Source organism: Mauremys mutica, chromosome 7 (genome assembly GCF_020497125.1).
Source record: "Mauremys mutica isolate MM-2020 ecotype Southern chromosome 7, ASM2049712v1, whole genome shotgun sequence".
In the NCBI taxonomy this organism is placed as follows: Eukaryota; Metazoa; Chordata; order Testudines; family Geoemydidae; genus Mauremys; species Mauremys mutica.
In genome coordinates this window covers 61,780,449-61,795,518 of record NC_059078.1, presented here as the reverse complement: position 1 = coordinate 61,795,518, position 15,070 = coordinate 61,780,449, and the positions used below count along the sequence as shown (strand labels likewise).

General features: G+C 47.5%; 1 protein-coding gene and 1 long non-coding RNA gene across 3 annotated transcripts in view; one reads left to right on the top strand and one right to left on the bottom strand.

The window, feature by feature from the left end:
• Positions 1-15,070, top strand: part of VSTM4 (V-set and transmembrane domain containing 4) — a 68,904-nt gene that overhangs the window by 20,199 nt on the left and 33,635 nt on the right. For both annotated transcript variants that reach the window (XM_045022624.1, XM_045022623.1), the window contains exon 5: positions 6,683-6,716. In XM_045022624.1, the coding sequence (XP_044878559.1) occupies positions 6,683-6,716 (34 nt within the window). The remainder of the gene's footprint in view (positions 1-6,682; positions 6,717-15,070) is intronic.
• Positions 3,332-15,070, bottom strand: part of LOC123373610 — a 45,432-nt gene continuing 33,693 nt past the window's right edge. Inside the window, exon 3 of the long non-coding RNA XR_006580782.1 lies at positions 3,332-3,439. This is a non-coding gene — a long non-coding RNA (uncharacterized LOC123373610). The remainder of the gene's footprint in view (positions 3,440-15,070) is intronic.

Genomic DNA, 15,070 nt, shown 5'->3' with positions numbered 1-15,070 from the left:
TAAGAAAACCTTTGTTTGAAGAGATGTGTGCAGAGGGTATGTCCCAGGGGAAAGGGGAGGGAAAAAAAAAAGACTTGCCCTAAGTCTGTAAATTGTGTAGATAGGGCTATCGTGCCTGCTTGTTCAGAGAAAGCAGGCCAGTTTCTAGCCCCACTCACTTGGTGGCAGTGGGCAGCGGCTATCTCCCCTTGTTTTCCCATTTATTACCTCAGACGTCTACTTCCATACTCTTAAAAATAGGAGACGTCACCAACGTTAATACTACTGCCACCACCGCCAAAGGATCACTCTGTTCTGAAGGCTGTTTTGTATCAGCAAGTGTGAGGAAGAAGTGATCTTTCAAGACATAAGCTAAAACTTTTGTAATTGACTTAAAACAAAAAGAAATATAAAATACTCTATACGGAAGTACAATTGCGGCCTCTCATAGATCACAGTGTGCTGAATCATAGAAATATAAAGGTGGAAGGGACTTCAAGCAGTCGTTTAGTCTATTTTCTCGCAGACATAATGCTACTGATTATATCTTCTAGGAGGGGGCTTTAAAACATTTACTAAATTTGCTATTAAGGAGTTCCTTTAGCAGTTGCTATTGACTTTAACATGTGCTTGGATAAAACCCACTGACTTAAGTGAGCAGGTCGGTGATCCGCACCTCTGAGGATTTGCCATATCAGATGACACATTTGTTCCTTCGAGTTCTGTATCCTGCCCCTGGTACAATTGCATTAGCATTAGCAGAGTCAAAATGTTCTGACTTTTGAAGGACTATATTTGTCAAAAATTCAAATAATGGTAGAAAAGAAACCTTGAAAAATGCTGGCAATTTTTCATTGACCAGCTCTAGAGCTGGTTGAGGTTTTCAAATTTTGAAAAAAAAAGTTTAAATCTCACTGAAATTTGAAAAAAACCCCAACAGTTAAATTGACAAATTCCCACAAAATATTAACTTTTTTTATCAGCTGTGCTTAGAAATAGGGCTGGGTGAATAATGGATTTTTGATTCATTGGCAGTTTGGGGAAAAAACATTGAAAAAAGGTTTGTTTTTGATTCAACCCAAAACTTTTTTTTAAAAAATTCAGCAAATCAAAAAGTGGAAAAAATGTGGAGCTAGGCTGAACAAAATGTTTACTTGCCTTTTGGGGGGGGGCAGATCTACTTAGAGGCATTGTTCTAAGCAGGGACTTTGTGGCTGTTATGTTCGTGTTTGAAGTGCAGATGTTACTTGAAAAGTGAAATGACTTGGCATTTAGTGAGAAGCTTGAACCCGCCCAAACCCTGGTAATGTTGAGATCTGGATCTAGACTCTATCTTCTACTTATTCTCTCTCAGTGGGATCCATGTCAGATTTACTGCAAGTCAAAAGAGGAGTTTTCCAGTTGCCAGCCTTGCAAACTACCTGGAGATCTGAAAGCCCATCTGTGAAATGCCTCTCACATCATCCCCATTAAGAGACAGGGGCATCCTGAAATGGGAATTTTGGTCTGGTCTACACTGGGGAGGTGGATCGATCTAAGATATGCAACTTCAGCTATGAGAATAGCATAGCTGAAGTCGACGTATCTTAGATCGACTTAGATTGATTTACTTTGCGTCCTCACAGCGCAGGATTGACGTCCGCCGCTCCTCTGTCAACTCCGCTTCCGCCTCTCGCCCTGGTGGAGTTCCGGAGTCGACAGGGAGCACGTTCAGGATCGATTGTATCGCGTCTCATCTAGACACGATACATCGATCCCCGATAGATCGATCGCTACCTGCCGATCCGGCGGGTAGTGTAGACATACCCTTTGCTAGTGATTTTCTCTGTGGTGCATCAGGCAGAAGAGAATCCATCTTGTTATCTTGTGCTGGCTCTTGAGGACTAATGTGTTTGTGTCAGTAAGGAAGGCCCTCGTGACTCTAAGATACACACAGAACAGACATGTCAGGGAAAAGAGGGATAATTTATACAGGTAATCTTGTCTGACCATAAGCACATTTCAAGCCAGGGCTGCCTTTTACAAGTGGAGCACCTACCCAAATTGCTTTGCTTCTGATGGATAGTTTCACAGAGTTTGAGGCCTGAATGGACCATTAAATCAACTAGTTGGATCCCTCTATATCACAGGCCATTACATTTAACTCAGCTACTCCTGTGCTGAGCCCAAAGATCCTACTCCAACCAAAGCATTTCAGTCCTCAGAAGACTAAACCGTGTGCCACAGGCAGAGACCAGGAGAGAGAACAAGGTGCCACCAGTACCAAATCGATCAGGGTTCATAGGAATAGCAACCAAGAGGAACATGCAGTACTTTTCCTACCATTTCAGAGTGTGGAAGAATCTCTGTGCCAAGACAGCAACAAAACACTAACTGTTAAATGTTTTTAACAATGAGTCACACAGATAAGCCACAAGCACTGGGGCCATGGGGCTAGCCACACTGGTTTATTTTAGCTGATCTTCAAGAACATGAGGCCAGATTTTGCTCCCATTTCTGTTTATTGACACTGATATAACTGAATGAGCAGCCTCAAGAAAAGCCCTCTCTTGAGCTAGAGCTAATGCGGGTTGGGTGCTGGCCCATGTAATTCTGTGTGTGTGTGTGTGTGTGTGTGTGTGTGTGTGTGTGTGTGTGTGTGTGTGTGTGTGTGTGTGTGTGTAAGATAAGCCTTTCCTAGGCTGCTCTAGAATGAAATGAATGGCAGGCTGAATTCAACTTCTATTGAAATCTTGACCATCATCCAGCTTAGCCGGGAGAGAGGCTCAGTATGCTACATTTTGATCACTGGCAATACTGTTAGGGCAAGTGTCTGCTCAGACCAGCGCCCCATGAACGTGCATTCTCCTGAGTCCACATTGTGGAGTCACTTTTGGCTTTGCCTCTAGCCCGGGGCAGCACACAGCTGTGCTAGCCCTAGAGCAGAGCAGGAACCAGCCTGCCTCTGAGCTTGGTCCCTTGCTTGGTGGGGATATAGTCTGCACCACCACTATGCCCAGCCAGCTTAATCCCCCTGGTGTGCTGGCTCAGCTGAGGTGTGAGGCAGGGTGGAGCCCGGCCACTCCCTGCCCACCTGCACAGGAGCTGGAGTAGCAATGCCATGGAAGCTCCTTTCCCTACTCACGATGTGACACAGGTAGCAAGTACAGGGGAGTGAGGGGCTCCTTACGTCCCCTGTATGGGCATGTACCACAGGTCACATTCTGGCCCCTTCCCATTGAATCTCAAATCTGCCTTTTCTCATTCAACAGCTTCCCTCTCCCTTTGATATTCACATGTGGAACACGCCACCAATAGCTATCTTTAATTGGCTTCCCCAGGTCCCCCTATAACACCCGGTGATACGATCTGCGTACCTTCTCTGGGTCCTTGTGCTCCACAGCTAAGCTTCCCCTTCTGGGACAGGCTTCTTCACAATGGGCCCTTCCAGCCAAATCATGCAGCCCAGCCCATCTTCCAGCTGGGAACAAACAGAAAGGCCAACAAAACAGTCATGCAGTAATATCATACTGGGTCTTCAGCTGGGCTTCAGGCTCAATAGTCCTGCCACCCCACATCTCAGGATTGTCACACCTCCTTCCTCTGGGATCTTGTAGGGAGTCCCAGGCCCTCCCTTCCTCTACTGTGGGTCCCAGTCCAAGGACCCGATAGCAACAAAGAAGATCCAAGTGCTCTGGCTCCTTGCTTCACCTCCCTGGACTACTGCCTACCTTGGCCTGTTTCACAGCTTTTCCTGTAGCCCTTTCCTGGTCAGTCAGTCTATCTCCTAAGCCCACCATGGGTGGTCCAGCCCGTGCCAGATTCTCTGTCTTTCTCCCAGCCCCTTAGCTGATTACCTACTAGCTTCTTGCAGGCCTTTTATACCTAACTTTGGAGAGCCCTTCCTTGCTCCTGTCATCACTCAGGACTCTGCTGACCCCCATGCTTCTTCTTATATGAGCCTCACACCCAGGCTACCATGTCATGATCACCTGACCCAAGCCCAAGTCTGTCACCTGGCAGGTGGCTAAATAGCCAAAGGTGAGGCTGAACCCAAGTCCCTTAAAGGTCCAGTTCACCTTGTGACAATGAGCAACTCATATAATGATGTACAGCAGATGAAACAATGGAAGCTCTTGTCTGTGGTGTCAGTGTGGAAAAACCTGACCAGAGTTGTGGTTAGCCTCAGGGCACTAATGTGAAAACAAGTAAGACTGGAGCTAATTCATCACAGGTTTAACTCACTGAATTCAGTAGAGTTGTGTCCCATCATGCAGAGTAGCAACTTGTGCAGTTCAAAAGCCCTGTGTGTCTTTGGTAGAGACTGAAGCCCACTCTCTACTCACAGGACAAGTCACAACAGTCTAGACTTCTCCAGTTAGCCCCCTGATATGAAGGTCTGAATGATCTCCTCTAGGCCACTAAACTCTCATCTAGAGCTGGTCAAAAATTTTCCTTAAAACTGTTTTTTGAGTGACTGCTTTCCTCAAAAAATGTCAACATTTCATCAAAAATCTGAATACCTGATAGCCATAACATTTTTGGTTTTCAACCAAAACCCAAAATATTTTGGCCAAAAACTGAAATATTTAATTCAAAATGCTGCCAGAATGTCTTCCTTGTAGTTGTAGTTTTGATGCCTTATGCTCCCATTCTTCTCAATTGGCTGGGTTATCATACCAGACTACATCTCCCATGAGGCATCATAGCCAGGGACTCCTATGAGGCATCCCACCCCTCACCAAAAGAGAGGAAAGTAATGCCTCATGGAAGATGTGGTCAGTCAAAGAGCCTGTCCCATACAGGAGAATGGGGGCATAAAACACTCAAACTACAACTTCATGAGGCACTGCAGAGCCATTTTGAACCACAATATTTTGGGTATTGGCTGAAATATTTCAGTTTTTGATATTTTGCTGAAAAGTCAAACATTTTGTGTGGGGAAAAATTCTGTTTTCCAACCAGTTCTACTTATATCATATCAGCCACCAAACAGCTGCCAAGCAGTAACAACTTTTGATGACCACAGACCTAAACTAGATTAGAGTTGAGGACCTAACTGTAGTTTAGCATGACCAATCCCTTGAATCATCAGCTTTCTTTTTAGTGCTAAAATGCAGTCCTTCAGGACAGGTAACCATTTCCCCCCCAAATGGGTGAAGCATTGTGGGGCCTAAAATAAACAAAGATATGCCCACACACCCTGATCAGAGATGTGAGCTAGATTGGGCCCCAGTCTTACGCAGCCATTCAGGGGATCCAGGGGGAATATGCCACATAAGGCCAGACATCCTGGCTCAGGACATGGGGAGGAGAATGGGGGCTGTATGCCCAACCTTCCCCCCTGCAAGTGGGAAAGTCAGACGCCCACGTGCCAGCCAGCAGAGCTTGCTCCACAAAGGGTGTCTGAGGCAATATCTCCTCAGTTCCTTCTGGAAGGTAGGGGCGCACCACTGGCTCAGGACTGAAAGAGGGATCGGATCACAAGGACACCCAGAGTTAGAATTCAGAGTAGCAGCCGTGTTAGTCTGTATCCGTAAAAAGAACAGGAGTACTTGTGGCACCTTAAAGACTAACAAATTTATTTTAGCATGAGCTTTCGTGAGCTGTAGCTCACGAAAGCTCATGCTAAAATAAATTTTAGTCTTTAAGGTGCCACAAGTACTCCTGTTCTTTTTACAGAGTTAGAATAGTTAATGCTAAAAAAAATTGTTTTGTAAGCGACATAACGCCTCATGCTTCAGGGCCAAAGCCAGTCTGATGATACCTTTCCGGGTGGCAAATCATCCCACATCTGCTACTGCGGGGTTCTTACACCAGCCTCTGCAGCTGGTGCTGAGCACTGACAGGGACAGGATACTGGACTTTGGTGCTGATCCCATCTGGCAATGCCTCTGTGTCTAAAGCGCAGGGGTAGGCAACCTATGGCACGGGTGCCTAAGGCAGCACGCAAGCTGATTTTCAGTGGCACTCACGCTGCCCAGGTCCTGGCCACCAGTCCAAGGAGCTCTTCATTTTAATTTAATTTTAAATGAAGCTTTTTAAACATTTTAAAAGCGTTATTTACTTTACATACAACAATAGTTTAGTTATATATTATAGACGTATAGAAAGAGACCTTCTAAAAACGTTAAACTGTATTACTGGCACGCGAAACCTTAAATCAGAGTGAATAAATGAAGATTCGGCACACCACTTCTGAAAGGTTGCCGAACCCTGGTCTAAAGCCACGACCTAGCTGTATGTTAAGAACTACATCAGCTCCTGTGGGCGAACGGTTTATTTTTTATTTCAGGCTTTCAGAAAGATACATTTTTAAAAATGAAATTTGGGGACAGAATGCAGAACTGAAGCACCACAAGACAATCAAAAACTTTTAAGTCCAATGCTCAGCCTTTAGTGGCTGTCCTTAGCCTGCTCTCCCTTGGCTAAGCTGACCACTGGAATTTAAATGGCCCTGCACTTCTGCAGCAGCTTCCTAGCTTTGTTTGTAAGGCTACTGGGAAAGAAGGTAGCAATCTCCTTCAAGTTAGAATATGTTCTGATTTGCAGCATGATGCATAGTTATAGCTAGCAGCTTTCCGGTGGTAAAAAGTTGGCTTCTATACAGTTCTAGGAGTGGCTATGCTAGGACCTATCTGCTGTGTCTCTTTGTAGTGCATAAATCCTGGATATGTGAAGCCACATTTCTTTATTTATTGCTGTTGTTTTTTTTCTTTAACAGTGAAGCATTATCTGGTGAAAAGTCCCCAGAACAGGTATGAGAATGCACTTCCGTTTATTATAAGCTGTTGTACCAATCTTCTTTTATTTTCACTAGGGGAGCCAAAGAAGATACGTAAAATTTCAGAACGTGCCTAAGCGAAAGTCAGTGGGACTTAGGCTCCTAAATCTCTTAGGTGCTTTTGAAAATCATACCCAATGTCTTTTGCATGGGATGTGTGTAAAGCACCCAGCATTCTGTTGTGCACTGTATAAATAATAAATAATGGTGGTGAAGATGATGATGATGTGACTACTTCCATCCTCAGACATATATTGGATGAAATCCAGCTCTGGATTTCACACATCTCAAAGATCAGCTGGTCTCATCTCTAGCACAGAATGCACGGCAAAGGAATACAAACATAGTTGCCTCCTGCCGTTGACTCCTTCAGCAAGATCCCATTGAGCAAATTAGACTTTACTGAAAGCAGAAACTTAGCCTGTAGTATTACTATGGACAGCTTAGAAAAGTCCATCATAGTCTGGTATGGTTATAAGTCAGTGAATCATGGAGACAGACAGAGTGGTAGAAACTGGACATGCTTAGATTAAAAGAACTCTGCAGGGGTCTGCAAGTCGCCTGGAAAGGTCATGGGATGACATGACAATGAGCGGAATGCTTATTGAAGTGGGAGGGAATGTTTATAGCTGAACTCACTGAAATGTGTTTTGATTGGCTAATGCTAATGGACGAGGTCACTGCCTCTTTTGGGACATTGTTTATTTGAGAGTCACTGACTGACTGAGACAAGGGAACAATGGAGGTAGGTGGATTGGAAGGGGTGAGCCCCTGCTGAAGCTGGGTAAAGCCAGTGTAGCTATGCTGGGGGTGAACACGATCCCTCAACTCTCGATTGCAGGAGGATGTCCTCTAGGAGATGGAACAGAGACTGCATCCTGATATTCCTGTTTCTGTCTGCCGCAAGCAGTGATGAGCTGCCAAAAAATTAACAACCGGTTCCCTCCTCCTCACTCCACGAGGGGGTCGTGCCCCTCCTCCCCCCGGGACCCTGGGGCCAAGGCCTGAGCCGCTCGGCTGGAGCCGGGGCGCTTGGCCGGAGCAGGACTGGGCTGGGCCCCGCCATGCCTCCCTGGAGCCCTCCTCGCTTCCCCCGCCCCAGCTTACCTTGCTAAGCTGCTGCTTGTTTCTGAGCCCTCCCGAGTCCCAGGCTTCCCGCGCGAACATCTGATTCACGGGAAGCAGGGGAGGGGGAGGAGAAGGGACGGGCAGAGCCTAGGACAACCGGTTCTAAAACGGCTTCTAAATTTAACAACCGGTTCCTGCGAACCGGTGCGAACTGGCTCCAGCTCACCACTGGCCGCAAGTACGCACCCATGCCTAGGGCCACAGGCATGAACCTCCAGAACAAATTCTCAGGGGCTGGGTCTCCCAATCAGAGAGCAATATAAGCTTATCTCAGTGTGGGCTCTCATTGCTGATGGCACTACCATCTGGTGGCACGCCGGCTGACCACCAGCTAGCCATGGCATTCCCTTCCTGTACACTAGAGGACAACACTACCATGTATTTCCTCCCCCTTAAGAAAGCACTCAATCCCCAGTGCATAAAGACTCTGAGCTATTCCAGCAGAAGGGCTGCTTGGCATGTGCACAGTTCCATGCTAGACATCAGAAGGGAGAGGGAAGGCAGGAAATGCATGCCGGTGTGACCAGACCTTCGGTCCTTGCTGGGATTTGAACCATCAACCTTGCTGGAGTGAAAGCTGGAAAAATCTGTATGGCCTCTCTGGCACCAAACTTGATGCGTTTGTGTGCAGCAGTTGGTTTGTTAACAGTTTAACAACATGTAACAGTCAGCACTGAATTTAAAAACGGAGAGCTGGGAACTTACGAATCCTCCCCTTGGCAGAGCAGGGCCAGGACTTGTGTGCGGATAACTTTACTGCTCCTGTAAATATTTGTGCTGTTGTTCCCACTGCAGGGTTCCTAACACCGGGGAGCAGCCCTTGCAATCACGACATTCCTATTCCCGTTTACTTTTACCCTCTACGGCAACTGTGACTTTTAGTATTAGACACAGGGTGGGATTTTCAGGAGTTATTTAGGAGCACAAGTCCCACTGATTTGTGCCCCTAAGTTTCTGAAAATCCCACCCTGAGACCTACTTGCAACCTCAGATGGGAGTTATAGTGGCGATATTCCATTAGCTTCAGTGGAGTTACTCTTGATTTTGCAACTTTGTAGGGTCATAGGTTGGGGGTGGAGTGAGGATTCAAAAGTGCGTAAGTGACTTAGGAACCTAAGACTCAGTGGCTTCTAAGTCACTTAAGGTCAGATTTTAAAGTTATTTGGCACCTAAATGCCTTTACAAATCTGGCTCCCTCAGACTAAGATGGAACCTTTTCTGATCATCTAGTCTGAGCTCCGGCATAGCACAGGCCAGCGATTTTTATTAATGATTCGTGCCTACAGCTTAATAAGTTGTGGCTGAGCTAGAGCAGCTCTCTGAGAAGGATATCCCATCTTTATTTAAAGACTCCTAAGACTGGAGAGAATCCACCAGGTCCCTTGGTAAGCTGCTGTGGTGGTTAATTACTTTGCACAGCTGTGAGGGCAGAATTCCAGTTTTCAGATCATATTAATCACTGATTCCCAACTCTTGAGTTTCCTGAGGTATAAATAATATTGGAAGTAACGTAAAAACAAAAAATGACAATATGTCATATGACCAGCCAGGCCCAGAAGTGGATGCTTCATATTAGTGCAAAGAAAGCAGAGGTTTGCAGCTTTCCAGTGACATAAAGCATTTGTTTCTAGCCCTCGTAGTCTGAACGATATTGTACCTCAAATCTATCACTAGTCCCTCAGTCTAGTAGTGCTTTTTGGCTCTGGTCCTAGACTAAGTATAGCATATCCCAGATCCTGCCAGTGTAATGTTCAATCCCCTCTAATGGGATAATTATTGCATTCATGCATAGCAACCTACCCTACATTGAGCCCTAAGTGAATTCACAATAAAGCAATTGATAGTTCAAGAAGAGTCAATGCAGCCCAAGGCTTTGATGTTACTCTTTGAATGACCTCTGTTCTGTGACCCTCCCAGTCACTGCAACTGCAGCATGGATTCAGATGAGACAGCTCAGCAGTTCCATCTTTCCCTTCACTGATGATTGCTGCTCGTTTCTGTTTTGAAACTAGCAGCTCAGATGAAGCAGGAAGGGGAAAAAATGAAAATAGATCAGTGGAGAACACAAGGAAAGGAGAAAATTAAACCACTTGAAACAACCCACGAGTTCGGAGAGACAAAAATAAGAGTATGGTAGTTAGATACAAAGCCTTGGTAAGTCATGGAGTCTGCCATCCCGCCAGTGCCTGGTGTAGCAGAGATAATATTGTAAAAACCAAATAGCAAACACATATAACTGGGGCGGGGTGGGGGAAATGGAATCACAGCAAACAAAAACTGCGGGAGGAAACAGGATTAAAATCAGCAAGCAGCAGCATTTTTAGTGTGAGGCCCTGATCTGGCAAACACTTATGCATATACCCAACTTTAAGCATGTGACTATTCTCATTGACTCCGGTGTTTAAATGTTTGCCACATCTGGGCCTTAGTTAACATATAACATGCAAGTAATTTTTATTTTCCACCCTATAATCAAGATAATTTCTCTCATGGAACATGATCATGAGTCCCACAGAATCTAGCCTATCCATCCAGGAGAGACTGATTGAAAAATACTTGCTAATAAAGTGCCTCAATTCAGCTTGACCCTTGAACACGAATCTAGGGGTGTGAGAATCCATCGAACCAAACCCCTGAACCAGTTTACATGAGACTCTTGCAAATCCTAACTATTTCATTGTGCATAGCTGAGATCCTGGTTAGAGATAGATCCAACTCTCCACCCAGCCTTTGGGACAATTCAGATTTGAACCAAAATCCAGGTCCCTGTTGCACAGACAGGGCTGTCAAAGGGACTTCTATGGCACTGATTATTGTCGTATCTGAGCACCTGACCTCAGAGTCTTTAATGTGTGTATCTGCAGGGTAGGACAGTGCCAGGGCTGGCTTTATGATCCGCAGGGCCCAATTAGAATACTCCGGGTTTTCTGCGGCACCGAAGGACCCTCAGCTGCTGAAATGCCGCCAAAGACCCCCGGAGTGCACCCCCCACCGCCGAAATGCCACCGAAGACCCCCGGAGCGGGGCTCCCTTAGGCGCGGGCTCAGGGCCTTCTTTGATGCGGGGCCCGATTCCGGGGAATCGGGTAAATCAGCTTAAAGCTGGCCCTGGACAGTGCTATGAGCCCCATTGTACGGATGGGGAAGTGTGGCATAAAGAGATTAAGGCCCAGTTCCTCAGAAAAGGTGTTTAGACTCTGTGACAAAATTCCTCCTCTACCTTGGTGGGTCCTGCGCTTATCTGGCAGATTTGCTCACCTGAGTGATCTTCCCCACAGTCTGGGTCAACTTCTCCTGTGTCTGATCAGGAGTTGGGAGGTTTGGGGGGAACTCGGGCCCACCCTCTACTCTGGGTTCCAGCTCAGGGCCCTGTGGATTGCAGCTGTCTATAGTGCCTCCTGTAACAGCTGCATGACAGCTACAACTCCCTGGGCTACTTCCCCACGGCCTCCTCCAAACACCTTCTTTATCCTCACCACAGGACCTTCCTCCTGGTGTCTGATAACGCTTGTACTCCTTAGTTCTCCAGCAGCACACCCTCTCACTCTCAGCTCCTTGTGCCTCTTGCTCCCAGCTCCTCATACACACTTCCTCTCCTCTGGCTCCCCCTCACCTGACTGGAGTGAGCTCCTTTTTAAACCCAGGTGCCCTGATTAGCCTGCCTTGATTGGCTGCAGGTGTTCTAATCAGCCTGTCTGCCTTAATTGGTTCTAGCAGGTTCCTGATTACTCTAGTGCAGCCCCTGCTCTGGTCACTCAGGGAACAGAAAACTACTCAGCCAGTGACCAGTATATTTGCCCTCTACCAGACTCCTGTACCCCACTGGCCTGAGTCTGTCACATATCCCTCCCCCCTGCTCAACACCAAGGGGTTGGGCAGCTTGGGAAGCCAGACAGTGCACACGTGACAAGCCATCGGCATTACCGTGACGGCTCCCTGCTCTGTGTTGCACACAGAACTGGAAAGATTGGAGGGATAAGAACCACCTGGTCACCCTTGTGTTCTTCTCCTTGTTCCGCTGCATCCATTGAAGAGGGGCATGGTCGGTCACGAGGACAAATCTGCGCCCGAGCAAGTAGTAGCGCAATGCTTCCATGGCCCATTTTACGGCGAGGCACTCTCTCTCCACCACTGCATATTTTTGTTCCCTCGGAAAGAGTTTCCTACTGAGGTAGAGATGTGGTGTTCCTCCTCCCCGACCATCTGTGATAGAATGGCCCCCAACCCTACTTCCGATGCATCTGTCTGCAGGATAAATTCCTTGGTGAAATCAGGGGCTATCAGTACAGGGTTACTGCAGAGGGCAGTCCGTAGGTCTGTGAATGCTTCCTCTGCTGCGTCAGACCATCTCACCAGATCAGGTCCACGGGCTTTTACTAGGTCTGTCAGGGGGCTTGCCCTTTGGCAAAGTGGGGGATAAATCGTGGGTAATACCCCACTACACCTAGGGATGCCCGGACTTGTTTCTTGCGACGTGGTCGGGGCCAGTTTTGGATGGCCTCCAACTTGTTCACTTGGGGTTTTACCAGACCTTTTCCCACAATGTAGCCAAGATATTTGGCCTCTGTAAACCCTACAGCGCACTTGGCAGGGTTTGCTGTAAGGCCAGCTCGCCTGAAGATATCAAGTACTGCCTCCACCTTCTCTAGGTGGGTTTCCCAGTCTGGGGTATGAATGACCACATCGTCCAAGTAGGCAGCAGCATAACTGTTATGTGGGCGTAATAGCTTGTCCATGAGGCGCTGGAAAGTAGTTGGGGCCCCATGTAGTCCAAAAGGGAGGACAGTATATTGAAAAAGACCCTCTGGTGTAGAGAACGCAGTCTTTTCCTTTGCGTCTTCCGCAAGGGGAATCTGCCAGTACCCCTTTGTCAAGTCTAGGGTAGTCAAGTACCGGGCATTACCTAGATGGTCCACTAGCTCATCTATGCGAGGTATGGGGTACGCATCAAACTGGGATACTTTGTTTAGTCACCGGAAGTCGTTGCAAAACCTTGTGGTGCCATTAGGTTTGGGCACCAGCACGATTGGGCTGGACCACTGATTGTGGGATTCTTCAATGATCCCCAACTCCAGCATTTTTTTACTTCTGCTTTTATTTCCTCCCTTTTGGCCGCTGGCACCCGATAGGGCCTCATTGTTATTCTGGCCCCAGGGTTCGTGACGATGTGGTGATATGTCTCGGTTATTCGACCCGGTTTTGTCGAGAACACATCTTGGTTCCGGAAGATCATCTCAGACACCTCATTCTTCTGGTCTGGTGTTAAATCGGGAGACATTCTCACCTGTTTGGAAGGCTTGTTTTCCTGGGTTAGGTCTTTTTGGACAGTTATGCATGCCTCTTGTGCATGCCAGGGTTTCAGAAGGTTGATATGATAAATCTGTTCTTGTTTTCGATGTCCTGGCTGCTTCACCTTGTAGGTTACTTTCCCCACGGGTTCAACCACCTCATAGGGCCCCTGCCATTGGGCCAGAAGCTTGCTTTCTGCTGTGGGTACCAACACCATCACCCGATCCCCTGGTTGGAACTGTCAGACTTTTGCCTGGCAATTGTAATGGGTTCTCTGGGCCTCCTGTGCCTTTTCCAAATGTTGCCGTACAATACGGGTGACCCGGGCTATCCGGTCTCGCATCTGTATTACATGTTCTATTATATTTCTCCCCTCATCGGGTTCCTCTTCCGAAATCTCTTTGGTGATATCTAGTATGCCACGGGGGTGACGCCCGTATAATAACTCGAAGGGGGAAAACCCGGATAGCAAACATAAGGTAGGGCAGTAGGGTGTCCCAATCCTTCCCGTCCCGACTTACCACCTTCCTTATCGTAGCCTTGAGGGTTCGGTTAAACCTTTCTACCAATCCATCAGTCTGCGGATGGTAGACTGAAGTTCTCAGAGTATGTATATGGAGCAGCGTACAGAGGTCCTTCATTAGCTTTGACATAAATGGGGTTCCTTGGTCTGTTAATATCTCCTTTGGTAGCCCCACTCGGGCAAAGATCCCCACCAGCTCTTTGGCTATCGTTTTAGAGGCTGTGTTCCGCAGGGGGACGGCTTCTGGGTAGCGAGTAGCATAGTCCAAAACAACAAGTATATATTGGTGGCCCTGAGCCGTCTTCTCCAGGGGTCTCACTAGGTTCATGGCTATTCGCTTAAAGGGGACCTCTATGATGGGAAGGGGTACTAAAGGTGCTCTCAGGTGGGGACGGGGACTGTGCAGCTGACACTCCGGACAGGACGCACAGTACCTCCGCACTTCTTCATGTACTCCGGGCCAGAAGAACCGTCGTAGGACTCGTGCCAGGGTCTTCTCTACCCCTAAGTGCCCCCCAAAAAGATGACTATGAGCAAGACTTAATACAGCATTCTGGTGTTTTTGAGGTACTAGGATCTGCTGTACCTCCTGCCCCTGTACTGGTGCAACCCGGTATACGAGATTCTTCTTCATTATGAAGTAGGGTCCTGGTCCCTGGGTTTTCCCTTCCACGGGGACCCCATCTATTTCAGTCACCTCCTTCCTAATGTTGTTGTACCTTGGGTCTTCGGCCTGGTCCCGTCCAAAATTTCCTCTTCCGGGGCTAATCTGCCCAAGATCTAGGGGACCAGTCTCTGTTGCCTCTACTGATTCAGAAGCGTTAGGGTGGTGGTCAGACTCGGGTGCTTCTCCCTCCTGGGTGGCCTCCTTTTCAGCTGCTCGGGTCCGCCTACCTACGAGAGCGACCCTCTGGCTTTGATTCAGTATTTGGGTTCCCAAAGCCTTAGCTGCCCTCCTTTCCCTTTTCGACTTTCTACCCTGTCTGGGAATGGAAAATAAATCTGGGGATATTTCAGAGAAGACCGGGGGTTGACAGTCTACTGTGGATGCCTCACTAACTTCAGGGTTCCCCTCTTTCTCCAATCCTCCTACTGGGAGTAAGTCTCCAAACCCTGGGAAGTCCCTCCCTATGAGCACCGGGTATGAGAGTTTAGGGACTACACCTGCTGCTACCTCAGTAGTGTTCCCCTGAATCTCGATTTTTACTGGGATAGTGGGGTAATAACCAACTGTCCCATGGACGCATGTTATCCCCGTACACTTAGCCCGTAGCAGCTGACTACACTTCACGAGCTTCCCCGAGACAAGCGTGATAGCACTCCCCGAATCAACCAGTGCTGTGATCTCTACCCCTTTTAGCTTTACTGGTCTGGTGTACATATGTGGGG